Source organism: Megalops cyprinoides, chromosome 2, assembly GCF_013368585.1.
Source record: "Megalops cyprinoides isolate fMegCyp1 chromosome 2, fMegCyp1.pri, whole genome shotgun sequence".
Classification (NCBI taxonomy): Eukaryota; Metazoa; Chordata; class Actinopteri; order Elopiformes; family Megalopidae; genus Megalops; species Megalops cyprinoides.
Genome location: NC_050584.1, coordinates 32,322,604 through 32,350,064, shown reverse-complemented (window position 1 = coordinate 32,350,064; position 27,461 = coordinate 32,322,604). Strand labels below are relative to the sequence as shown.

Sequence of the window (27,461 nt, the reverse complement as noted above, 5' to 3'; positions counted from 1 at the left end):
CGAGAGGGGACAGAACATTTTTGGTGGCTCAAAATATGTGATTGAAGGGCCGTGACCTGCTAAGAAGAGTGGCAGGGAGGGAAAAGGCCATGGGGGGTCGAGTTGGTGGGCAGTGGGGGTGACTTACTGGATTGTGCAGTTCTGGCCTCGATGGGCTGAGTGAAGACCCCTTGGCCCACCTCAGAGTGGGCTGCCAGGGAGAACTTGTACAGAGTGTCTGGCTTCAGGCCTTCCACAGCATAAGAGCCTGCAGGATCAAAGGTAACGCGGAGCTGTGTGGAAGAAAATAATAATGACACTCAATGGTCATCCATGCAGGCTTCCAATGACAATGATGTGGGGGTAGGGGAAAAGCAGCTGCACGTGTCCTGTTCACCATGGGGAGGACATTGCATGAACTCTGGCGGGGCCGGGTCTACGCCTTCCACTCTCCAAGCAGACAGGAGGCTCCTACTCTGTTCTGTAACAGTGCTGATTCTGATCAACAACAGTGTAGGATTACAGACCGGAAAACAAAAAAGCAACTGAAGATAACGGTCACGGATTTGGGCTATTTGAGTTGAATACTTGATCAGCTGTCCAAACTGAGTGCCTTATCTTGAGCACAGCAGGAATATGAACAAATCAGTATGTAAGGTGAAAGTATGCAATAAACCCTTGCAACAAGAGGCCAAAATCAAACTAAATCACAGGATGAAATCACACAGTGAGTGCTGATACCTACAATCATTCAGCAATTCAGAATAGTTCAACGGGATGTGCTCCAGAAATAATTTATGCATGCTTAGCCTCATTTGCTAAGTTGCTTTTGCCTTGTTGTTTCTCCAAGAAACTTTGAAAATGAAAAAATGTGAATAAATATAAAACAGAACAACAGAACAGAAACGTTTCAATTAGGTTTCCATCAGTTAACAGGCAAGACATGGAGGGACAAGGACAAGGACAAAATGTATATCTTCTGTGATGTTGATACACTAGAGAAAGAGATAACTGCCATGATAGCTGGAGAAGCTCATGAGCTCCCTAGTGCATATAATGATGTATTGATTAGTTATTAGAAAGAATCTCAGTCACCACTTTGCTGATAATGCTGGGAAAGGTCATATTGTACTGAGATGATTGATGAGAGGAATCTTTCTCTGAACCAGTAAAGAAAACAGATATGACAATTAATTATTTGACCAAGGGCTGCAATACTTAGTCATGTCTTGCAGCACCAATACTGGCCATCATTGATTCCCTGCCACAGGATCCGTGTATCTGACATAGAAGAGAGTGTTACAGTGCACCATGCTTCCTGCATTCATTCCCTTCACGGGGGCTAAACTACAACAGCAATAGCAATAATAGACAAAAAACTCCCCTATCACTTTCAGCTGCTGCTTGTGATTATGGGAGACCTAGTTAGATTAGTCTGCTATTCTAGTTTCAAGCTGTGAGATGAAATGTAGCTTGTTGGGTATGACTTGGATGTTTTCTGTGTTTTTCAGGTGATTGACAAGAGGGGGGTGGGTCTTGGGTCAGTTGTCAAAGGCTGGGGCGCACCTTGTTCCCTGAGTCTGCCTCCCAGTAAATGAGCTCGTATTTGGTAATGGGCTCCTGGACAGGCCACAGCCATGTCAGCATGATGCGGGTATCCAGCTCTGCCTCCGCCTCAAAACTGGATGGCTGGGCCGGCACTGAAAATGACACCACAACATAGTTCCATTTAATACAACCAGGTACAACAGCACAACAGAGGCAAACATAGAACAGCATAGGACAGAACACCTGTCCTACCCTTTAATTTGTGTCTTTATTGAGACATCACCTTCTGAACTCAGCCTCAGATAGCCTCATGTGCTTTCCTGTGCAGGGCAAGAGCAATCTATTCAGGGCTTTTTAGTGATTTGCCCTGATAAACAAGGGTAAATATTGGAGCTGATGTTTTACAGAAGTGAGGCTATTTTTCAAGAAGGCTTGTGCTCTCCCACGTCCCGGATTTTTCAGCATCACAGCATTCTGTGCAGCTAGGCTCTCAAAAGCCCTGTAGCAGGATTGAAACCACTCTCCAAAGAGGCTGGCCAGACCACAGAGCCTACCATGGGGGCATGTGACTCACCTCCCTGCTGGGTCTTGATCTGCAGCACGTCGGAGTGTGGCCCGTCCCCCACGGAAGTGAAGCCTAGCACGCGAATGCTGTAGGTGATGTCAGGGATGAGGCCGGAGATGGTGGTGAGGCGGCTGTCATCTGTGTTGTGCTTCTGCCAGGTGCTGAGTGGCGTGTTCATATCAGTGGTGTAGTAGACACGATAGCCCCGGATCTGCCCGTTGGGTTCCTCGGGCGGCTCCCACTGCACCAGCATAGTGCTCGCGCTAAGCATGCGAGCCTGCACGTGCAGCGGTGGCGAGGAGGGCGCCTGCTCGCCCGTGCGGGCGTCCACAATGTCGCTGGGCGGGCCCCGCCCAATGTTGTTGACAGCCATCACCCGGAACTCATATTCGGAGTAAGGGCTGAGGCCTCCGATGCTGTAGCGAGTGGTGGCCACCCCGTCCACCTCCTGGAAGCCGTTCTCAGAGGCCTTGGCCTTGTACTGGATCACATAGTACGAGACAGGCTCCGAGTTCCCAGAATCCCATGTCAGCGTGACGCTAGTGGCAGTCGTCTCTGTCACAATCAGGGAAGTGGGAGGCTTTGGCAGGGCTGTAGGGCAGGGCAAACAAGTTAATCGCTGGAAAACCACCATCTAACAAGTTGTGAAAGAGCACAAGTTCTGACTAACAACTCTTGCCAATGCAATTCTGCCCTATCTCTATAGCTGGAAATATGTCTATTGCCTTATTTGGAATCAATACAGGGCCAAAAACGTCACCTTGATTCTGCTGCAGAGTGGGATGTGAACTGCTGATGGCAGTGATGTTTTAATATTTGTGAGAAATCAGACCTACCACTTCAAACACAATTTAAAACAAACATCTAGCCTTACATTTAATGCAAATAAATAATTAACAGTTGCATTATGAGCTCTGAGCAATGATGCCTTAAATAAGTCTCCACAGTACATTCAGTCGACATAAAAATTATTTCGCCGACACTTCTTTGCAGCTAAATAGCTTTAATGAGATAAATGCAACTCAATGTTTAAAAGGAGCTTTAAAAGGATGAAAACAACAAGACAGACAATAGACAAAACAAAATCATACAAAATGTATAAAAATAAAAATGTTTTACTGTAACATTCATGCCTTTCCGATGCAAAATCAGCAACTACACATAACTATGTGAATGGATATGAAAGCTTTCTTGAGTTGTATTTTGCATTCCACTATAAACCAAACATGAAGATCACAGGTATTATACATGTAAGCCTGACACAGCTTCAACATTTCAAATTCACATTTGTTGAACTGTGAACAACGAAAATTTCCATCACTTTGTTTGAAAGTACATGGAAAGCATGCCTGGATTTGCTGTTCTTCTCCAGGTTATGTGGAATAACCTGGAGAAAGCCTTTTGCTTTCTTTGACAATACCCAAAGCCCTGAATTATCCATGATCTATGGATAATTCTGGCGGTACTGAAGAAACGCTCATTAGTATCCCCCTGTACAAATATTAATTTTCATTCATTTTCAAGCATGCTCTCAGACATAATCCTCAGAGAATACTATTACGTCAAGGTTGGACATGGGATTCATGTTTGGTTTTCGAGCAGCGGGGCAGGTCACATTTGAAAACAGCAACTGTATGTGTTCTCTCTCTGATAACACAGGAGCTCTGAGAGGAGTTGAGAGTGGGGAGATTTTTTTTTCCTTGAACTCAAAACCAAACTGTTGTAGTGAAAGTATTCATAATAAATGGTCAATAAGGCCTCTTTTGTCCACATACATTACATAGAATTCAGCAACACATTCCGCATGACACTTGTACAACCACATCCTCACAGTGCACGTTAACCAAGCATAAATTAGGCTCATGAATTTCCACTTGATCTTTCCAGACATACATTCCTGAAGCACAGCAATTTAATGGACTCAGGCTTTTCTCACCGTCCACACAATATGACCCCCGTGATCTACTGAAATGCACCAGCGCAGTACAAGCAATGCAAATGGACATGCAGTGACAGTAGTTTGTCTTACCTGGAGTGAGCTGGCCATTACATTAACCACACCAATTCATTTCCAGATCTAATTCGTAAGAGTTGTAAGGAACAACTCAGTCCCCATCCCTCTCATCTTAGGTGCCCTTTGCCAGCAATGAGCTCACCTTTGACAGAGATCTGTGCTGTGGCTTCAATCATGCCCAGCGAAGAGATAGCCATGCAGGTGTAGTTGGCCGACTCGCGGATGTTGGTCAACTCCAGCACGTTGCGGCCCACGGGCATCTCGTCCTCTTTGGTCAGCTCCACCACACCCGCCATCCACTTGACATAGGGCATGGGTGCCCCCACTGCCACGCAGGTGAGGTTGACGCTGCCCCCCGGCATCACCTCGTGGTTGATGGGAGGGATGGAGAAGCGTGGCGGGACACGGCGGACTGCCGGGGGAGAACAGAAGAACGTGTGGGAGTGTGGTGGAGGGCTTTGTTGCTAGCTTCTTATGTGGAGACTGTGGAAGGCCTGGGTTTGGCTGCTTGATGCTTTCACTTATAACGTAATTCTGGGGATTCTAGAGCAGAATCCTCATTCGCCTGCCCCCCATTACATGCTCCTCAAGGGATTAGACACCGACTTTGTGTTTGTTCACATCTCATTCCTGGGTCCCCCGTGGTATATTGCATATTTGTGTAGTGAAACAGAATGGAGGGATAGGTGGATACAAGGTGGCCTATGAAGCTGCTGTTTTAACACAGTGTGCAGATTGGAACAACAGCATTTTATAAAGGATCTGCCATTTGGTAGCACACATCTTCAACAACAGAATAAAGACTTTACTCGATAGTGCTGGATTATGATTATCAACATGAGAGGGGACTTTGACAAAGCTTTTTAATGTGGGTCTGAATGTGGATGTCATTTAGACTTGCAAAGGAAAGATATTCCTTTGTACTCTCTTATGGTGAAAAAATGGCTGCCTAGTTCTCTGCAACGCTGTAGGAGGGTGGGGGTTGGTATCCAAGCTTAATTGGGGTTTACGCAGACCATTGCTATACCATTGTGACAACTGCGCTAAGCCATGCGAAAATGTTAGCAATAGTGCTAGAAGCTTCTCGGCTCGGTGGGTGAGGCCCACCCGTTCAGAATCTCATCTCAGTCTATGCAGGTCTGCTGGCAGATCAAACCTCAGGCCCTGGCATGCGGACAGACTGACATTAAAAGGGGTTCCCATGGACACGCGAAAGCTTGTTGACGTGGTTGAGGGTAGAGGGAAGGAAGTAAGAGCGGCTAATGAATCAAGGCTGAGCGCCACAATTAAGAACTGATCTGGGACAAATGACCTGGAACACAAGAAAGAATGATTTTCTTTTTCTTTTCTTTTTTTTAATTTCTGTGCAAACTAATTCTTACAAGAGAGACAAAAAATGTAAACTTGGTTGTAAGACAGTTAAAAGATGCTCCACTACATTTAAATCACACTACATTTAGTAAAACATGTGAATCTGGATTATGAGCAGTTACAGCCCAGAGAATGAGTGCTCTTTAATCAGGAGCTATTTGTCTGAAGCAGACAATGATGGTACAGGGAACGTCTGGTCCCAATCCCCACTGTCTGTTCAGTCAGCATTATCAGTATGGTAAGTGAAAACTGTGTTTTTCCTTAAGGACAGCGAAAGCCAGGCCTCCATTCTTCTCTCATTTGTCTCCCAACACACATAGGCAGTCTGCAGAACTTCCATCCAGCCACTCCAAACCGAAGTACTCCCAACGGGATTCTGGATTAATAAATAGCTGTTTACCATATTGTTTTCTCCTTTCTTTGGCACAAGTATCAGAAATTTTGGACGAATGTGCTGCAGAGTTCTATATGTGTAATAAAACAAAATGAAATGTTCAAAAATTTACTCTAAAAACTGACAATTACCATTACTTAGGCATTTCCTTACCATTGGAAAAGGGTGAGAGCTGTATGTAATTATCTGGTCAGTTTAACTAATGCTGTATCTTTTAAGTAAATTCGAAACAGTATGGAGAAAAATAGTTTTTGTATCAGAATTGAGATCTCAGTGTTTATGTGACTTGAGGATAGCATGAGTGCAAGGGGGGTTCTGTCACCAAAGCACAGAGAAATCACAAAATTTGGGCTTTTATCTAAAGCACCTAGTAGCAAACAATAAATAAGAAAATTCCATGTAATGGAATTTATGTGATTAAGTCTCCTGTATCATCTTTGGCTCTGTAATGGTGAAACTGTGCTTGCTGTGACTGCAGAGCACTACAGCTATGCTTGCTGTTTTTGCATTTCCAGAAAACATCTATAGTCCTACAGTTGCATATATTTGTGACAGAGTGAGAGAGTGTGTGTGTGTGTGTGTGTCTGATTTAAGCCACATAAACCCTGAGAATGTGAGCTGATTCAAGTTTGACAGTTTTTTGTAACCCTTTTCCAGCCAATATGCTAACTTGGGTCATCTTCAAGGAGTAACAGATTAGAGTGAATGTTCCGTTGCTGTACAGACAAGCCTGCGGGGGTTTTAACGTGCTAGGCAGTGTTAGAGAAAACCGGAGTTAGTCACTGTGTAAATAAACAGGATGACGTTACCCATGGACATGAAAAATGGTCACAACATGACTTTCTCAAGTTAGAATGACATTAGCCTGCTGGAAGGCAGCTGGCAAATCTGTGGGTGGGGGGGGAGGGTCTCCAAAAAGTAAGCCCAACGCGATAGGAGTGTGCTGGGCTTCGTTTTGTCTACTCAAGGAGACCAGAAGTGGCGTAGGCCCATTAGAGGCTAGATTAGTGCACGTGATGCTGGCTCATGTGAAGCAAACACCGATCCTCTGTTCTCTGGCATGCGGCAGGCTGGGGGACACATCTCACAGACAGGGATGTGGGGAGGAGGGAGCATGCACTGTGGCTCTGGGCAGGGGGAAGGAGGGAGAGGGGACCGTGCGGTCGCACATGGATGCTCTCAGGCAAGGGCACGCAGCAGCCCAGGCGCAGGGATCGCGAAACACAACATGCACAGCAATGGTAGCGTGTCTGTGTGATCATGCATATGGTTATGAGTAACACAAATTAAAGCTGTTCCCACTCGAATGTACAAAACAGCCCTCATATCCAAACCTGGCCATCACCTAACCAATAACAACAATAAAAGCCCTATTTGATAGGGATTTACAGCAAATGTTTAGCATGGTTTAAAACAGTTATCTCACCACAGGGGCCGCAGCTAATGAAGAGATGAAACTAAGTTAGGGTTTACAGTACGAAGGCACGGCTTTAGAGCATTAGATTCTCTGGCTCTAAAACCTAGTAGCAGTGTGTCTCGTGGGAGGATGAAGATACTTTACAGATACAATTAAAATGGCCCTTTGTGGTTTGGCATGGCTGAGCCATGAGAAAATCCCTTCTGTTGCCTCGAAGGCTGACACACTCCTGAGTGAACTCTCAAGGTACTCGTGTGGTGATGATTATATTCCTCTGCCTGAAGAACTGTTTGGAAGGCTCCTGAAGATCCTCCTAAACATTTTGTCAAAAATAGCTGAGCGGAACAAGGCCACAGCACAGCACCACAATGAATATCTGTGCTGCTCCTCCCCATCCTTGTTAAAACCATGCTTCTGTCAGTGTGGGGAAAGCTGACTGAAACTGACATGAGGATACACGATGGGCCATTTTGTAAGCAGATAATGGAAAAATAATGTGTCTTATTCTAATAGCCTTTTCTTCAGGAAAACAATGACACAATTTGCCAAATTACTCACATTGATATCACAGTGTATATCACTGACATTTAACTGAATAATCTACCCATGCATGAGTGTGACTGGGCAATGTGTAAGTAATACTGATTGCCTTTTTAACATTGGTGGCTAAGGTTTTGGCTTAATGGCTTTGTGTTCTGCCATAACCTCGGGGGGAGTGATGTAGCTCCTACACTGGCTGGATGTCACACAGCTCTTGGGTTTCAGCACAGCAAGAGGGGGCATCTGAAAGGCATCTTCTCCCAAGGGGCAACATTCTACACCTTCCCTCAACAAAGCTACACCTTGGTCCTTTTTTCAAAGCTGAGTTCAGAGGTCCCTGAGCTGCATCAGATCAGACAAAAGTTATAGAAAAAGGCAACATTTCAATGCAGGGAGAATATCACAGGGGAACTCTCGGTGCGTCACACCGCTTAAATTGGACAGAGAGCACAAAGGAACTGTGACGCAACCCTGTCTCGCCAACGTTCAACGTATACCTACTGTATTTCCAAGCTGCAACTAGCCCCTTGTTAATCACCGTGTGCTTTCATGCATTTTGTTAGATAAAATGTAAACCCTCAGATGGAGCTTGAATAAATTAATGGTAGCTGACTGGCTTCCACTTGGGATGCAATGAGAAAACTTGAGCGATGCAGTTTTGCCAAATGCATTTTTCACACAGAAACTCTTTTGTCCTCAGGTAAGAGGCAGTGGAAACAGATAAGACCTTATGCTTACACAGTCAAGCGAAGGTGTGATTAGCTATAAACATTACAGAATGGCTTGAAACAGGTGAAACCAATGAATACTACTTTAAGGGTGTATCAGAAGTAATTCTTGTGAAGTAATGCCAGCCAGAGTAGAAACAGAAATGGTTATCTACACTCCCTTGCAAAAAACTACACATGAAAAGAGCAGCGGAGACAGAGCTTCATCAGTGAGCTCTTTATTAATACCTATGAATGACTCATTCTGGAATGTGCTGTATTATTTAGAAGCAACTAAACTGTTCGGAGAAAAGCACCTGATTTCAGTATTTCTGCATTTCAAAGCTGATTTGGGATTTGGCAAAGAAGATAGCTGAAGCGGCTTTAAAGAAGAAAATATAGGGAAGAAAAAAGGATTCAAACTCCCGCCCTGGCGAAGAGGCATTTTGGGAGCTCAACCCTTCTCGGCTTAAGGAGACAAATGGCGAAAATCGTGCATGGTCCTTGAGGGGCTTGATAAAAATGCTTAGAATTTTCTGCTTTCTGCCTCTTTTGTCCTCAGAAACAAATCTGGAACCCATAAATGCTTGAATCCAACATAAACACTCAAAGCTGTTTCAACAAGATTAAGTACTTGAAAACTGAAATGGCTTTACCCTGTTCACCAGAATAAAACAATTAATAAATGAGAAAAGTCATCAATTTTGGGGAAAAAGACACAAGAACTGATTTGAACTTGTGCTTACACTGATGTGATCTGTCATATGTGATCAATATGGTTATCTCCTTGCTCTGACCTTACCTTAGAATCATGCAAAACCAGAGTCACTCTATGACATAGTCTATGACTATGACTGTACTGTTCTCAGGCAATGAAAGACCATGCTGCTGCTGTGAAATAATGTGTGACCATACTGTCCCCACTCATTGTACATAAAAGCTAAGACTGACAATTCACAGTCGCAATCCCCTCCATCAGAGCCCTAATTCCTTTACTACCGAACTGGGCTGTCTGAGAACAAAGGCACATTAAGAATCCTGCTGAAAACAGTGAATGGCTTGTGAATAGCCTATGCTATTTGAACCTCCGGAGGGGAATCAGGGAAAGGCAATCATCTGTGCTTGGTATTCACTGTGAGATGTACAACAGGTGCAAACAAGGAAAGGAACCACACTGGACTCTGTCAGTATAGGGAAATCTTGCAGAATAATGACAAAAAAATGAAACAAAGGCCGCGGTAGACAGAAATGCAGGGCTGGCGCAGTGGGTCCAGACAGAAAGGAAGTGATGGTTTGAACAGACACGTCTTGTATGCGGTGCAAGGGTTGAGGATATAGTATGAAAAGACAGATCATGAAAAGACCAGCTGAGCCTCAATGTCAACAGACCCATGCGAGCATTCTCAGGGGGTGGGGGGGGGGTGGGGGGGCACAAGTGGGAGTACGAGCAGCATAGCAGGGTGGGAGGGTTGAGGAGTGTGGATGCACTGCTGGAGTTTCAGGGTGGAGGCTGCACCCCGAGAGGAGACTGGTTGGGCCCGCAGTGCCCAGCGAGGCGCTGGCTCTGGTTCTCTCAGGGCCTTGGCGTAGGAGGGTAACAAGTGAAAAGGACCAACCTTCCCGCTGATCTGAGAGGTGAGTTTTGGATTGATTTTTGGATGGCAGGGTGCAATGGTGATGAAGGAAGGAAAGTTAAAAAAAATAAAACGAGAGAAAAGAAGAGGAAGAAGAAGACAAGGAGAAACAGAGACAGTGAAACAGGCCAATCTTCTGCTTATCCATAAAAGAGAGTGAGTAAAACATGATGGAAGCAAGAGCACATAACACTGACTTATAAGACACACACACACACACACACAGACACACACATTCAACTTCAATGCCTGTCTCACTTGCATAGGACTCACACACACACACACACACTTGTCTACCACCACTGAATAAAGATGGCATCAGACACTCACAGCTGGCTAACACCTCAGCTTCATTATACACAAAAAAAAACCAGACACTCACAACCCAGCTGGTAACATTGTCTCCTTTAGAGCATAGCCACCAAGCAGAACAGAAGGCTGGACATGAATACTAACAGGCCCACTGTATCTAGATAAGTCATGCATACCATTATGCACTTAAAATGGGTTTTCAGCCACACCCTACCAAGCATAGCTCCTGTATGAGTTCATCACAACAGACAAGCTCAACTGTTCACACAGAGGCTTTAAGATTGAATCCTTGAGCCAACAAGAACATACACACTCTCACACAGGCACAGACACATATATCAGTGTTTTGAGCTGGTTATCAATACATGAAATGACACATGTATTTGCAGAAGATATGTAGATGGGAACGGACCTTGTGGTTTATCTGTGTAAAGGCCTATACTCACATATCCAGCACTGAATGTATAACCTATTCTGTGGACAATGTGTGTATTCAGGTCTGCTGTACTTTCCGTGGCAGGTGTGAATGAACACACAAACATGTACACATATACACATTTATATGCATACACAAGTGCATGTATCTGTCACACACACAATTACTTAGACACAGCGAAAGCCCTGGCAAATTATGGGTACCCGAACACACTTGTGATACACCTCATGAAAAGTCACATAAAAACATGAACAAGAGCAGACGATGGCAGACTTCTTTTCATTACAAGATAAGCATCTGACGAATGGGCACTCGCATATGTGGTCAGCGTATATGACTGATCTCCCCATGGTGGCGGAGTCCTCTGTCAGAGAGAGAAAGCCCACAGGCAATGTGATGAACTACAAGAAAACTCTGAGGCAGACAGCAACAGACAGAGAGGAGGACAGACAGATAGAGTGAGGAAAACTGAGAAAACCAGTCACTGAACAGCAGCACCGCCCCTTCACACCCACCCCCTGACCTCCATCCTGCCCCCATTGCAGAAGAGAAGATGAAAATATTTAAAAAAAAAAGAACAAGTAACACTGGTGTTGCAAGCACCTGAAGAGAAAGACAGGTTAAATTAACTCAGTCAAATGTCCAGAGATACATTATAAGAAAAAAAAGCCTTACAGAAACAGATAAAGATCCACATCTCATAGAAAGCTGCAATGTAGAAGCCATTCGCAGAGGCCTCCCTACAAAGTGGCTCTCTGCTGTGTTCAACTGGTAGCTAACAGGTTGATTGTTTACTTAGTTATCCATTTCCCAATACGTGGATATTGAAGGGCAACACCATGGTGATGAAACATCATTGAACCATCAACATGACTGATGCTCCATTACTGTTTGACCTCTATAAAAGCAAGTTCCTCCAGTTCTCAAAGGCAATTCTTCTATCCATTCTTTCCCTTCAAACGGATGAGTATGATTTAGATTAATCAGGGATATTTCCAGTAAGAATGTGCAGAGGCAAAAGGAGAAAAACCCCCTAGACTGAAACATAATACATGCATACTGATAAAAAAATTAACCTAACTGACCAATAAGAAGGAGGCTTATATTTAATGCCATCAGTCACATGACAGATCAGAATTCCATATTTACCCCACTGGCCCTACTACAGCCATATGTGCAGAGTACAGACTATTGCAGCAGGGACAGTAAGCACAGAGTGAAAACTCTCTGTGTGTTCTTTCATATGTCAGTTTTTTTCTTTGACCCTAGGTTCCCTACATGGGTGATGTACAAGGAACCTAAACAACAGAGGACTCATCATCTCATTTTGCAGGCTCTCCTCTCTGTGTGAATCCACAGCCTACTTTCCACAACCCCATATTCACACAGACTCTACTGTGTAACACTGCTTTCAGGTTGAGACTGTTGTCCTACTGTCTGAAGGAGGATGCGAAATGAAGGTCGCACGCTAAGCTCCAGAAATGCTTACCCATTTTACTGATGTATTACTGCCACCTGTGCGGTTGTGCCCTCACTGGGGTGCAAACAGAGGGCTGGCAGTGTGACGGGTCTTCATTTCATAATTTAAGTGAAGCACGACACACTTTTTTTCCTTAGAGTCAAATGCACTTCCACAGGGCTATGTTGTGCTGTTTTGTATTTAAACGGAGTCACCAGAGCGGAACAGAATTCTGTGTGGGGTTGGATGCCTGCTGTTGACTTGAAAAATGAATCTTATTTGGATCTGGTTTAAAATCCATGTCGGCTTCTGAGGTCAAGTGAGGGACAGAGCAAATGCATTTTGGCCAGTTTCAGGTCAAGATATTTAGATGATACTCATGAGTACCTTCCCCGATTTGAAATAAACTTAAATGCATTGTGTAAAAAAAGAAATGCATGTATTAAATGACCCCTCATCTCATCTAATTTATTTTCTCTGTTCTACCTCCTGCCTCCACTTTGCTGTTATGCTGCAATACTGAACACATCACGGAAGGAAAGGGAAAAACACACTAAGATTATTACATGAGTCTACACAATGCAAACAGCAGACATACGTCTGTACATGACAGCGTTTTGGAATTATTATGCTAAGGAATACGGACTGCGGTCTCTGAAATATGCAAGCAAGGGCTTGGTGTTAAATAAAGAGGAAGGCTGACAACTGCTCCCATTCTTTAGCCTGAACGTGAAGCAGTCTCACTGTTAAATGATAGCTAGGCCCAACTAATTTTGTTTAAAAACTACTTTCAGTTATAAAATGTTGCTTTTGCATAGATGCACAATATACACATTAGCATGTACAACTAGAGGCAGAAAGAAAAGCAACATTAAGTGAGGGAAAACGTTCTCTGTTCTTGGTTCCTCGTAAAATGCAGACAGATGGCTTGAATGTTAATCAAACCTATTGTCAGTGCTGTGCTACATGTTCTATACTCTACTTCTTAACAGTGACTGGCTAAAACAAATCTAAAGCAGTGATGGGTATACACAGGCATACATCAATTAACTTCATAACGACAAAGACAATCCTGCTCCCTAAGTGATGTCAGCATGTCATATCAGTGGCTATTGCAGGCGACTGACACATCCATCAGATAAACGGTTTTCTCATTAACTACATGCCTCACATGCTATTACACATGATCAGTATTTTACTGCTCAGATGAGAAACACGCTAGAGCATTCTGGGCAGTTGCAGGTTAAGAGGAGCACAACATGAAATTTAATGCTGAACTCTTCTTATAAAAAATGTACAACACAACAGTCACATGTCTACATTCTTGTATAAATACAGTAAAGCACAGTTAATTAATACATGGGACTGTAATTACAGCCATGTAAAGATACAGGTGAACAAATGGGAGATGCTTGCATCTACTACAAGAAATCAACAGAAATCTACAGAGCAGCTGCTGGCTTTTCTCATAAGTGTAATAGCAGCAGAGTTTATTTTCAGCTGGGGATATTTGATGTTTGAACACTGAGATGCTGTAACGAGAGGCACAGTGATGGAAGATGTCTCCCTTTCTCCATCTGACAGGGGTATTGATGTTTCTGTTTTATTTTTTTTTTTTAACAAATGCAAGCAGGCACAGGTGTGTAGCACAGGTGTTGCAATTGCCTTTGAGAACTTGAAAGAGGTAGCCCCAGTTATAAAAGCTGAGGGACAGAATTGAATTAATCCTACTGGTGTTGCGATCAAGCATAACCTGGATCCGGTTAACTGGGGGAAATTCCCCACTCCTAACAAACAGGAAACACAACAGTCAGGCAGGTGTCTTCTTTCCCCTCTCAGATCTCTGCCTGTCCATCATCACAGCAGACCCTTGATGCCCCCCCACTGTTAAGCATGCAGCAGATCCCCGGCTGAGATTGAGCAACTTTTACAAAATGTGCTGAGCAAACAGACTCCGCCCAAAAAATAAGCAAAAAAAGTAAACAGCAAACACATACCCTGACATTCAGCGACTCGGTAACATCTGTGCTTTTGCACTGAAAAAACCCCTTATGACGCCAGGAGTGATGCTGAAAGATGAAAATGTTAGTGTTGCCCATCCTGAGGAGCGTGCTGATGGTGGGGGGCGCTGACGCCCTGCATATCGACAGTGATTACAGAGACCATAGGGCCACATGTCTGTCAGTGATTCAGCACAGCAGGGGCAGGGCACTTACCTCGCACGTAGAGGTTGGCGGGGGCAGAGTAGCGCGTCCCGGCACTGTTCATGGCCACGCACTCATACTTCCCCTGGTCGGACTCCTCACTGTTCTCAATCTGCAGAGCTCCTGGAAGAGAAGGACAAGAGGCAGGGAACACAGGGGGGCAACAGTCACTCCCATGAACAATATTCACCCATCTCCTCCCCTCACCTGCCAGTGCCAGACCACTGACACATTAGCGCCACCCTGAGGTGAAGACACTCCTAACAATGAGGACTTCAGGAATGCTATGGGGTGCCACTCTGGTGACAAGCACAAGACCACAGTCCAGAGGTGTAACAAAATTGAGACAGCCTCATAGACAGACATAAAACAAGAGCATGCACTTATGATGTTTGGGTGCAATGCACTGAACTTTGCTTTGCCAAGGATCTACCAAGGCTCTCGGTTAAAGAAATCCTCAGACAGTAGCATATAAATCTGGTTTGTCAGGGCACAAAGCTAATAATATTGCTAAGTTTGAAATGGTGTCTCTCTTTTGCATAGAAATGCACTGTAAAAGACTTACTGATAAGCTGATAAGACAAAGTGTGTGCACTACCATATTGACATTATTCACAGAAAACAGCTGGTGAGACCCTATACTATGTTCATGACTTATAACCTATTAATCAGCTATGTATAGCTGTATCAACTATGAATTATATGTTTGATAAAACAACCTATAGAGGGCATATGCCTAATCTTCCATAACAACGTGAGGACCATTCCCATGTATTTGGCAGGGGGACCTCAGAACTGACAGCAGCCAGACATATACGAAGAGGGTGTTAAGTGCAGCGCGTCACCCTCCGGTAGTTACTTCACAGTCCGCACAGTACCAGGGGGCTGTGGTTTATGTATAACGTTCCTAAGTGGCTGCCAGTCAGGAGTCTTCACAGACAGAGAGAAGGATGTGAGGGAACCCCCCCCCCCCCCCATCTGCACAATGGTGAGCCTGTTAACAATGGACAAATTCACTCCTCCCACACAGAAGAGAAAAATGAAAGGAGGAAGAAGAAAAAGAAGAACCTAAACACCATGGGTTTTCATTCATTAACACTTCAGATAAAAAAAACCTGTCACAGATCAAGGGCTGGGAAATAAGTAATCAGATTAGAAAATAATGCACTTTCTTCATGCGTCCCAGGTCTAGCAGACCCATGGTATTGTGGTGGCCTGCTGGGACTGGCTGAAGTGCTTCCAGCACCAGAGAGATGATTGTCGCCACACAGAAACCTTCCTGGAGCAGCGAGCAGGTCTGCAACCACAACCAGATGCTCTCAAGGTCTGTCCCCCGCAAGCATACCAGCTGCAAAATGCCAATCAATTCAGGGATTGTTCAACACTGATGACATCATTATTTGCTATGGAAGACTGGCTCTAAAATAATAAAATAAATAAAACAGATTTTTCCCCTAAATCTGGTTTAATTTTATGTTTGAAATGGTCAATCCAGTGAACTGTCAATAATGTCTGGACGTTTCAACAAACATGGTCGATAGCAAGTGCCCCAGAAAATAAATGTTGCCTGCATTATACTGCTGACAAGTACTTACCTGATTCTTTCAGCAGCATTTGTCTGGATGGTCTAGCATTTTCTCATTTTTCTTTCACAATGCATATAACTGCCACATATACACTGTACATATCAATAAAGAAAATCCAGTGTAACAAGCTGTAAACGGTAACATGACTATCTTGCTCTAGCAGCTGTGCAGCCAGAGGTGTGTAACAGACATCAGACATCATGCAGTGTGCAGACAGCGACGCACATTGAAGTAAATATATGTCAAAATATATTTTGGAAGGTTTTTCCGGAAATGCATTATGGGATGAGATTGTTACGAAAAATGTTCAGCACTGACAAAATTAAACTGAAAGAAACAAAGGATGGATGTGTGGCGACATCTGATATGGGTCTGATGTGGTAAGTGCTCGGCACCGTCCGAATGGGGGCCTCTCTGAACCCACACCTTGCTCCCTCAGGTCCAAAGAAACCTGAATGCTTTGGTAATTGAGTGCAATGTGACTCAAATATGCAACCTGAGGCTACACTCACACACACACATACACACACACACACACACACACACACTTCTCCACAGGTGCTACAAAAACAGAACTACTAGATGGTAAATAGTGAAATTACACTGTTTTATACTGTATATGGAGACAAATCCAGGCTTTTACTGTGGAAGATTTATTACACTTCAACTCTGGTGAGAGACCTGGATGTCTCCTCTACAGAAAGGAGAAGCTGACACACTCGTGCAGGTTGTCTGTATAGTTGGACCTGATACAGCAGTTTTCCTCTTAAGTATATTTGGACTTAGCATAGCAAGATCCTTAAAAAAGCTGAGATGTTTATTCTCCTTAGAGCTGAGATTCAAGAAGTGCTCAAAGTGTTGATGCTCAGACCAGCCATGTTCATCATTTCAGTGATAAGGGGTTAATTAACCTTTGCAAAGGAAAGACTTTCACAGGCTTTAAGGCTTGGTGCACAATGACACAACTGCCAAATATTCCAGCCCCCTTCTAAGAATTCCGTTAACTGAACCTGGCTTCCTGTGATTAATGGCGTCCCCCTTTCACTCAGCCAGATCCAGACAGTTTTGAGACAGAGATCACAATGGAGCGACCCATACAATTCCACAGACTATTTCCAGCACTGTCAATCACCGTCTAGCACGTATGTAAATAAGGTCATTTCAGACTCAGCATGGAAGCATCTGATATAGCTATTCAAAAGAATGGCCGGGATTCATTTTGTGTTCCCCCACCCTGGCTCTCAGATAAAAAAATGCGTCCCTTCAAACCCCGGTCCCTCTCGAAGAGGCTAACATGCACGGTTTGTTTCCATAGACACCCATCCTGACGTGTCTGAGAGGACACCAGGGTTCCGGCAGGCAACCCACCCTACTGGCGGCCTTCGCTTCGCCGCTGTTGTCGCTTGTTTGTTTTGGACAGAGTAAACAAGACAGAACAACGGAGGGGGCATGAGCTGAAGCAGAGGTGGTGTTAGGGCTGAAAGAAAGCTGAAGATGGGAACAGCGGAGGGAGGGGGAGTAAGGAGGAGGGGAATGGAGTGAGTCAACATTTCACTTTTCAGCATTCTTACCTCTGATTGGTGTACCACCTGGTGAGGTAATTTGAATGCAAATAAGATTAGAGAGAAGCATTAGTAAAAAGAGGAGAGAGAAAGAGAGAAAAAAAAACAACAAAAGGAAGGAAACTACTATTGTGTATTTCTCAAGGGTTTTTCTTCCTGATTTATTCTGAGTGGGGAAGAATCAATGGTAAAGATACACTATAGTAGTACTATAAATTACCATGATGCTCTCTGATGGTTGCCATTGTGCAGGGAGACAGAGCGACTGTGGCTGGTCGGACAGGCCCTCCTGGGAGAGGAGCCCTAGGACTGTGGGTTTCCGTACCACACATCAGGCAACCCACCAGTCAAACCAGTTCTTAACTGGCAGCTAGGCTGCCTCCGGTCTCTGCCAGTGTATGGGCTTATTCATTCTACCACAATGAAGAAAATGTACTGACCAGCTTGGATGTGATACACACCAATGCTCCCCTTTGCCATAATTTACAAAGTCACTTTCAGCTCCTAACCTGAATTCACAGAGCACTAGTCTTATTCTCAATCACCATGGCAGCAATTAAGTTTTTTTATTCTGGTTTCAGAAAACTATCTTCAACAGACTTGTTTAAATATTGAATTTTTGCATTGGTTCTAAAACATTTCCCAGGCTGTTAGTAAAGGGATCCTGTAGCATATCTAGTCATATGCAGAAGGACAGTAGGGTCTGTTGGTTACTATACGGATGCAGAGAATCCGGATAATAAAACCAACTACTTGCTACTCAGAAAAAGGAGAATAGAAAAAGGAGAAAGGTTTAAGGAAAAGGAGAACCTCTTTTAGCTGTGGGGCTTGCATGAAGAGGGGGGCAGCAGCAGCTTACAGCAGGCTTTGGGTACACTGAAAACTGTCAGAAAGACCCATGGTGCTCACAGCAGAGAACTCCCTTCTACAACTCTCCACTGCAGTCAAGGATAACTCTCCATTTAACCTGCTTCACAGAGGGTCATTTTGGACAGCTTTCAAATGTGGCTGGGTCTATGTGAAAACAAGTAAATCTTTACTATGTTTTCACAGTGACCTTCAACTGTCAGCATCGAATCATTGCTTTTTTGCCCTTCAGAATTAAGTTTGTTCAACGTCGAGTTACAGTTTACTCAGTACTTTAAAGAGCATCAGGACTATTCACCTTAAGTCATCAGCTGACAGAGGAAAAGTGGACTTAAGCACCATATAACCACCCTGAGTGCAGCTCCATTATTTTCAGCATGTTCACCTTTTTTGCCTTTACCAGAGTTGCACATACCAGAAAGTACCCACAAAGAAAGCAAATCCCATTCCATAAACCTGCTGTGGCAATGTCCAGACCCCACTTATGTACAAATGCACTGCTCACAGATGGAAGGACTTGCAGCTAAGAATGACCACCTAAATGCTAAGTGTGGCTGAACAAGCTGGACTAACCACAGAGCAATGAAATTCAACTCTGCCAAGAGCTGTTAAGGTGCTGCTTTCACACTACTTCAATTCCGTTGTGTCCTAAGGCGGGAGGCAGCTGTTTATTTACCAAGCAGCCCATGCCGTAAACAGAACGGCAAGAAGCAGTTAAGGCAGCACTGATGGCAATTACTTCAGGTCAGTCGCATGTTTAAGAACTTCATTTCATAAAAAGGACACAAATTAAAATTATTTACTTTTATGTAACTGGAGCACATTGGCCACCAACTGAATTTCTTGATGAGAGGGGAGGATGTACCTTAACGTCTAACATGAGCTGACCTAGTAAGATTATCTTGTGTTATATCAAGGCAAATAAATGACAAACAGAATGACACATAGGGGACGCGAGCAAATATACGCACATTTCACTGTTTATGTGTATTTGAATCCGCAGGCATATTTTAAGGAGCAGGTTTACGTCGAAGCAGGACAGCCGCTGAAATGGCATTGCTGGGAGTATTCAAGTCTCTGCTTGATTGTAGTGTAGCTGAACAGAGGGGCTGAGATATAAAACCAATTGAACTTAAGTGCAGTGCTGTAATGTGGATTACACACAGCATAACTGCCCTCTCCAGAGACCCAAATGTCAAAGCTCCGTGCACCCCTATGGCTGCTCTTTGCAAATTCGTATCCTCTGTTTTTAGGAGTATTGGTAGCCCTGCAGAAGTCAGAGGGCTACTAAGAGCTCAGTGAAAATGGGTCAGTCTTGACTACAGGAGCAGTCAAGTGCTAGGCATACCAAGGGCCTTTAAACACTTTCCGAGCACATCTGATGAGAGATCGCGAGGACAAGGGTATTCAAAGATTCAGAGACCTGCACCTCTCTTCCTGTGCTTGTTTTTGATGTGTTTTGTTTTTCTCATTCATTGTAAAGGAGAGAGAGGGTAGTGGCATGTGTAAAGCAGAGGAGGTGAGGCAGCGAACCCCAGCGGCCCTAGTAGCCACCTCTATGCACTGGGGGTGAACCGAGGCCTTTCCTTTCCTCTTGTCCTCTAATGAGCCCGCTTCGTTTTACTTGTGGAGCAGACATCGTTAGGATCAAATGCTGCTCACACCTGGGAGACGCAGGGGTCCTGGCAAATGGTCCCATTATGCAGTTGTGCACAGGTAATTACGCATGAGTTGGATATATCAAATTTAAAATAGAGTGCACATTTGCATATTACTCAGTTTCTGAGGCAAATAAACATTTTTTCAGCATTTCCTGTGCCACATGGTGTCAAAGGCACAGTGCTTTTCATCCCACGTACTAATGCACATTACCTGGCCCCCACCACAACCTTTTCCCCGGGATCTACTGTCATTTTAGTGGCCTTTTCTGAAGCATTCATAAATGGCTATGGAGTGACATCCTGCAGAGGCCTAATATTCGACCTTGACACCTTGAAGAGGGGGGAGGGGCAAGGCGCATCTTACCTGAGCGAAGTTGCTTGATGCGCCCATTGCTGCTGCCAATGTCCACGGGCAGGAAGTCTTTGAACCAGGATATCTCTGGGTCGGGGTTCCCACTGGCAGCACACAGCATGGTGGCAGTGCGCGTCCGCTCCACCACCTTCAGCTGGGGGCCCATGTCAATCGTGGGGAACCCGTGAGGTATCTGGTTTTCTGCAACACACAAAGCAAGCAGAGGAGGGGGTAACTCAATACACATGGTTGGACCAATGGAAAGTGGGAGGGCACAATCTATGTTTTTCACAATCTACGTTGACTTCCACTGAGGACAAAATCCAGATGGAGTGTTCTCTCAGCCTCTGGAATACATCTGGAAGGTGGAGAGCACCTGAGAAGTGATTTTCCCCCCTGCTGTTCTCAAACACAGATAAAATGCCTCCCTGTCCTCTAAAACCTAGATCATCTGAAAAGCTAAGCATTGTAAAAACATGGGCACTAACAAATGAAGTTTAAGACCAAACAGAATCAATGAATGAAGTCCCATGTTTGTCTTTCTGCTGGGCGCAGAAGTAACAAATTCAATAGGTCCACAGCCAAAGCCTTGCAGTCCAAATCACCTGGACACCAATGACCTGGGAGATCGTGTATGCAAGTTCACATTCAGCATAATGCAGGGGAGAAATTAAAAGATGCTAGGAATTCACAGGTCAGCAACAGCCTGCGGTCCCTGGGAGGGGAAGGGAAAGCAAATGCCTGGAATCCACAGTCAATACCATGACAGGGCAACTTACAGAGCTGGTGCACAATGTTTACAGTGACAAATCAGCACAAACAAACCGCTGGTCCAGGTGACGCCATGCAGGACTGACAGAGAAGAGGCCAACTGAAATCGATGAGAGGGGCAATCTGGCACTAAAGTGAGTAGTAGCCTTCGGCAGACAGTAACGCGATATTGGGGAAGCAGTGATTACATTTAAAATGTGATCCTGTCAATAATAAGCGCATGGCCTTTCATTACTGGAAGACTTTTTTCCCACGGCAATGGTTTCCCTTTTCTGTGCAGTCACAGATTTGGACATTACATCTAATAGTGACTGCACTCTACTGGAGGAGGGCATTCCGGAAGATGGGCAAGTTCACTGTGATGTTTATGAAAATGGCATTGGTTCTATTCAACTGACAAAACATGCATAACAGTTGTACGATCTCTCTAATATAGATAATGGGTACAGTGTGCTCATGCACGTACGTTTACATGCATTTGTGTGTGCACACACAGACACACACATGTGCAGCCTCAAAATCCCAACAAAAACGGAACAGCACAGAAGCTTATCATACATTAACCAGCAGGCAAAAATAACAAGCTGGGTGATATAAGCTCTGTGATTACGGTGACACCAATGGAACACTGAAGCCTATTAGCCAAAAAAAAAAAATCCATAATCCTTCTGAAAGGAAGAATACTGTTAATAACCTGTATCAGATATCAGTGCCAAAATAAAAAATGCATTCTGCCTATTTACATGCTTTCTACAGAGACCAACTTCAATTCATTCAAATCACTTGCATTCAGATGGAGCAAATTCCACTAGCATTTATGTGATTTCCACAAAATCAGTGGAATATGCAGTGGTCTCCCTAGGATTTTAAAGCCAAGAACAGGAGCACAACCCAATAAAATGTAATAACATGGTCAAAATGATGCCCAGGTTCCAGGTAACTGCTCATTGCTCATCGTGACAACAGGAGAATAGCAGCTTTTATTTGTATCCAAACCAGCCAAATCGTCTATAGTGATGCAAATATATTCTATTATATCTGAACACAGTTCAGCCTCCTGAGAAGCTGTGCCATTGGTCCTGAAGCTAACATTTGGGCTTGAAGCTCCTGGGTGTGCGGAACTCCTTTTCCATTACAATCCCCGGTGAGTCTCTCATAAGCCATGCTGTAGAGATGCTGGCTGACACTTATCACAAAAAGACCAGCAGAAGCATACTTACAAAAAATAAATCACAAAGTTTGTTTTGAAAATCAACAAAGAACCAGCTGGAGCACACAGCCACATACCTGTATTTAATATACCACTAATTAGCCAGGTGTGGTTGATTAACCAATAGCTAATCAAATCAAATACAATTACACACAGACAATGACTTACAATTAAACAGACAACTAATAATTAAACAATTAACTAGTTTGTATGTAATCGACTGAAACAGAGTCAGGTATGGATGAAGAGGACAACTCAGAGAAAAGGCTTCTTAAACACACATTTAAACAGCTCCATGCTGACACACACACAGAGGGGAGAGATGGATGGACTCACTATGTAATTATGGAGTGAATTTGCATCCAAATATAGTTGAAAGGAAAACAACTGGTGGCTTGCTATCATTTTGCAGTCATTTTTGATATGATAAAAAACGTGCATTCATTCATTGCTATAAATGGAGGCCAAGAAAGAATGTGTTTTCAAAGTGGACATTGCTAACAACGTAATATGCTTACCAATAAATACATACTGACACTCAGTATGTAGTGTAAAAAATATATTTCTGTAATCAACAGCTGATCAAAGCCTTAGTACTCATTCAGGGACCTGATATACTGAGTCACTTCTCTAAGCACCAAAGGGTGTTTTAATATTACTTATTCAGCAGATGGTGTTTATGCAGACACAGCCCCACTCCCACCTAGCAAAAAAGACCACACAAAAAATGAAGAAATTTGACAGAACAAATGAAATACACTGCAGCATAACTGTCAATGCTCTCCAGCACATATTTCTACATCACTGAGAAACAGGAAAAGTAACACTTGCTTGTGTTTGTTTTTCAAAGCTAAACAAACGCTGTTAAAAGCTGCTGACACCTTTCACTAGTGGCAAACGAGGTGCCGCCTATTTACGCAACTTGAATCACCTAAGCAAAAATATTTTGGAAGATGACATGTTAAAAAATCCAATGGGATTTGGAAACACCAGTGAGACCTCATCCTGTCAAGACAGGGAAAATACACATAAAATAGCCTGTCTACACTGTTTTTAAATGACAAAGCTTATGGAAGGTTGATAAAGTGCAGAATCATAGCATTAGTATTTTTTGCAACTTTTTAAGCAACTATATTTAGGTCATTAAACAGGCATACATAAACATTCTTTTTCAAAAGTCCATATATGTGTGGACACAGAGTCTCACACAATCTCCTTTTCCTGGTAAATATGTCTTCGGGAACCTAAACATGTGCATTTAGGTCCGCAGTCTCTCAAGGGATTGCAAGCTCTAGCTCAAAATAACAGCACGGTGCGGATCTGGGGACCTCTCCAATAAAGGGCCTTAAACAAGCTTTCAACACTGGGAAGATCAGATTAGAACAGAGAGGAGAAACACAAATGCACCCAAGGAGTCCCCAGAGAGGCTCTGCTGGTCTTGCAGTCCACAGAGAGACACCCAAATCTCTCCAAGCTGCCTTGCTGGAGATGGGACAAGTAGAGCAGCCTATTCAGCTCTCCAACGGGAGCCAGGCTCACATTTGTCTTTCCTGTGGGAGTGTATTGTTCAGCGGGGAGGGTACAGTGGAGAGGGCGCGCAGAAACACTTTGTGAGTTCGCTCTTCTCATGTAGGCATTCTGGCACACTGTAGTTACTGGCAATGTCACAGAAAATCTCCCAGGGAGTTATTACGCAATGCAGCGGTGTGCGTGTGCCCCTATCAATACTGCAAAACTGCAGAATTATTTAGGAGTTTACCGCAGCTGTTCAGCTCTGGGCGTTTTGTTTTGGTGTTTTGTATTGTGCAAGAGGAGTGCATTCAGTGTCCACAGAGGTGCGAACAGCATGTTAATCACAAGCATGATATCATCTCCAGCACAATGGCGCCATTCTCTCTCAATGTCTGTGTACCCCAAAAGAATCTTAAGCTGCCAGGGAAGCACTCTGACAAAACTCATCTGGACTTGAAATTAAATCTGTGTAGTTTTACAATACACAAAGTATGGGCCAGGGCTGAATTTATTTCACTTTATTCTGTAGTTCAGAGGCCTTCTAATAGCAAAAATGTATATATAATTATGATACCAGTGCTGAGCTGTCACAACACCAGAATTATTGCAGAATGTATATGATTTATTTTTGATTGTATTCAAAGACAACAAACATTAATTACATCTCCTTCATTGCACTAAGAGTAAGGCCTTTTTACAAAAATGTCTGTTCTCTATATTGTCAAAAAATTAAAAATTATAATTATTATAATACTGCTGCTAAAGGCAACTATTATAGCTGATTTAGAACGTGGAGATACTACAGGTATTTTCCATTACACATACTAGTGATAAAGTTGCTGTATGATATGCTATACAACATATTTGGTCAAATCATTTTTGATTTTATATTTAGAGCTTTAAAGACCAAAGGTTAGTTTTTCCATAGTGTACTTAATGTAGCTAGCAAAGTGCTTAAAAATTGCATTCTCTGACAACCTATTAAATATGTGATTGGTTAGCTATTATTTTAATCTGGTGCCCTATCAGAGAAGTGTTTTTAACTGGATGTCATATCTACAACAATCATTTCTTCTGCTGTCTCTCATGTTTGAGGTACAACTGGTTAGGTAGCCTCATAGTTGAACTGGTAATTGACTTTCTATTATACACTTTCTATTACATATGTGGAGGTGCACAGTGGATTAAACAATTTTGGCTGGCTCAACTGTCATTTAAATATTTCAAGAGCAGAGTGGAAAAGAACCCGGAGTCATATCTTACAGGAGGGGGTCGCTGAAAAGGAGACTCTTTTGACCTGCATATCAAAGGCTCCAATAGTCTGCATAGTCTGTTTGCAGCAAAGTGTCACTCTTTCCTGAGGCTGTCAATTGCACACAGACCTCTGAGAGGATCCTGTTCAGAATCCTGTTTTTACGGGAAAAGGGAACTCATATTTCTGTTTATGTAGGAGGTTTGGGAGGTGGAGAAGAGAGAAAAAAATTCAGTTTGGTCTGAAATCCTATACGCTCCGTGAGGTTTCAGGTGGCAGCTAACAACTCAAAAGACAGCATTAGTAGCATTCTTAATAACAGAGTAATGGCACTTATATTAGCTACACACATCCAGTTTTCTTTCTTTTTTTTCACTTGACATTTGATATGTGTACTGAAAGTATGTGACCGCAGTAATGGCATGTTCATGCATTACGTCTCTCTGCAGCTATTTATCGAGCAGAGTTACCATGTCACCTGAAAAAGGAGCCCACCTTGTCTTGGCTGCACAGAGAAATTTCTGTACCTGTGGATTACCAAACCACCCACCTAATCCATGCACACAAAAGCTGTCAGTAGGGCATCTTTTGCGCAGAAAATTAGTTCCGACATGCCCAATCCATTCATTCCTATCACTCTGCCTGCTAAAGTTAACAGCTTTTTGTCATCACTTTGTCAAGAAGAAGAAGTGCAAAGAGCAGGGCCACCTAACTTATCCAGCATGCCACAATATAAAGGTAAAGTGACCCACATTCCGACTGCCTTTCTCACATTTGAGCTCCACAGGGTTCAAGATCCACATATTTGTCTTCCTCATTTAAAAAAGACAACTTCATAAAAACACATACATGCCAGGATTTGGTGAGCAGTCCTTGACAAAGCAGCTTAATACCTGATGTGCATAATGGAAGTCTGCAGTGTGCTTTTGTACTGCTTAAGATGAGATCCTCTCTCCACCAACATGTGTAATTCATGTATTATTGATACGTTCTCACAACACTGAAATTTATTTATTTATTTAAAAAAAAAAACTGCTGATCTTCACGTCCATCATATACAGCACTTATAGTAACACCGGGCCTGCCTGACTTCTTTTTTTGTTTAAGACAGCTTGCCACAATGACACAATGCAGATTTTGAATTCAAAATTCCTTCTGAAACTGGGATTAATTATTTCCCAAGTTATGACATAACAGTGAGGTGTTTAAACATAAGTGTTTGGCTGCTGGAAATGAACGCGTTTCTCCAGTAAATGGTCTGCCAAAAGAGAAGGGTGACCTAGGCTGACCCTGGGGTTAGGGTTAGCATTGTGGGAAGGTGCCAGGTGGGCTCTGCGGCCACGTATCAACACTGATTGGGGCAAGGACGAGCCCTTCTGTATACCACAGCATGTATGAAGGTGTCTGCGGTGACACACCAGGGAGGCTGTTTTTACGAACCCCACCGTATGGCCCGGAACCACAAACATCTGGGCCAATCACGCCTGGCTCAAAGCATGCACATAGCTGAGGAGAGACAGAGAAGAAATGCTAATGTTACAGAATTTGCTGTCTGTCTGACTTTACAGCGGCTCTCCCATGGTGTTGTCCTCACTGGGCAGTCTGCCAAGTCCTTGCCACAGAAGGAGAATACACCACCAAATACTGTGCTAGCTGTATTATCAAGGTTCCTGAAGTGAAAAAGTCTCCCCTATGATTTACTTCATGTGGGAGACTTTCCATTCATTCTGGGACTGAAAAGCAAGCCCCAGGACTGTGGGTATCAGTTACTGAGTGAAATTTTCCCAGAGAAACACTCACCGGAAGGGAATATTTGTGACATGACAGCTGGATAGAGTGGATGAGACTGCTTCAGAAACGCTGATCCACAGAGCTAAATTTATTTTCCGCTATGGGATGTCTCCTGTCAATTCTACCAGAGGCATAAATCAATACAGACCATAATGCAAAAGTATACAAGGACCAAACAACATACTTCCTCCCGGACAAATGAAAACATATAAAAACTAAACCAGACCATACAAATAACTGTTGCAACTTCAACCATGCAAAGGACTAAGTAAATTGAGGAAACAGTACTGGGGTTAAACTGGACAATGTTTCTCGGC

General features: G+C 43.5%; 1 protein-coding gene across 5 annotated transcripts in view; it reads right to left on the bottom strand.

The window, feature by feature from the left end:
* LOC118769223 (receptor-type tyrosine-protein phosphatase F-like) overlaps positions 1 to 27,461 on the bottom strand; it is a 201,683-nt gene that overhangs the window by 60,681 nt on the left and 113,541 nt on the right. For 4 of the 5 annotated variants that reach the window (XM_036516272.1, XM_036516288.1, XM_036516280.1 and 1 more), the window contains exons 5-10: positions 20,621 to 20,809; positions 14,593 to 14,703; positions 4,249 to 4,518; positions 2,102 to 2,683; positions 1,546 to 1,679; positions 128 to 272 (exon numbers count right to left, since the gene is read on the bottom strand). In XM_036516272.1, coding sequence (XP_036372165.1) covers positions 128 to 272; positions 1,546 to 1,679; positions 2,102 to 2,683; positions 4,249 to 4,518; positions 14,593 to 14,703; positions 20,621 to 20,809 — 1,431 coding nt within the window. Of the gene's footprint in view, positions 1 to 127; positions 273 to 1,545; positions 1,680 to 2,101; positions 2,684 to 4,248; positions 4,519 to 10,151; positions 10,164 to 14,592; positions 14,704 to 17,737; positions 17,756 to 20,620; positions 20,810 to 27,461 lie in introns of all 5 variants that reach the window. The other variant, XM_036516264.1, reaches the window with a different exon arrangement.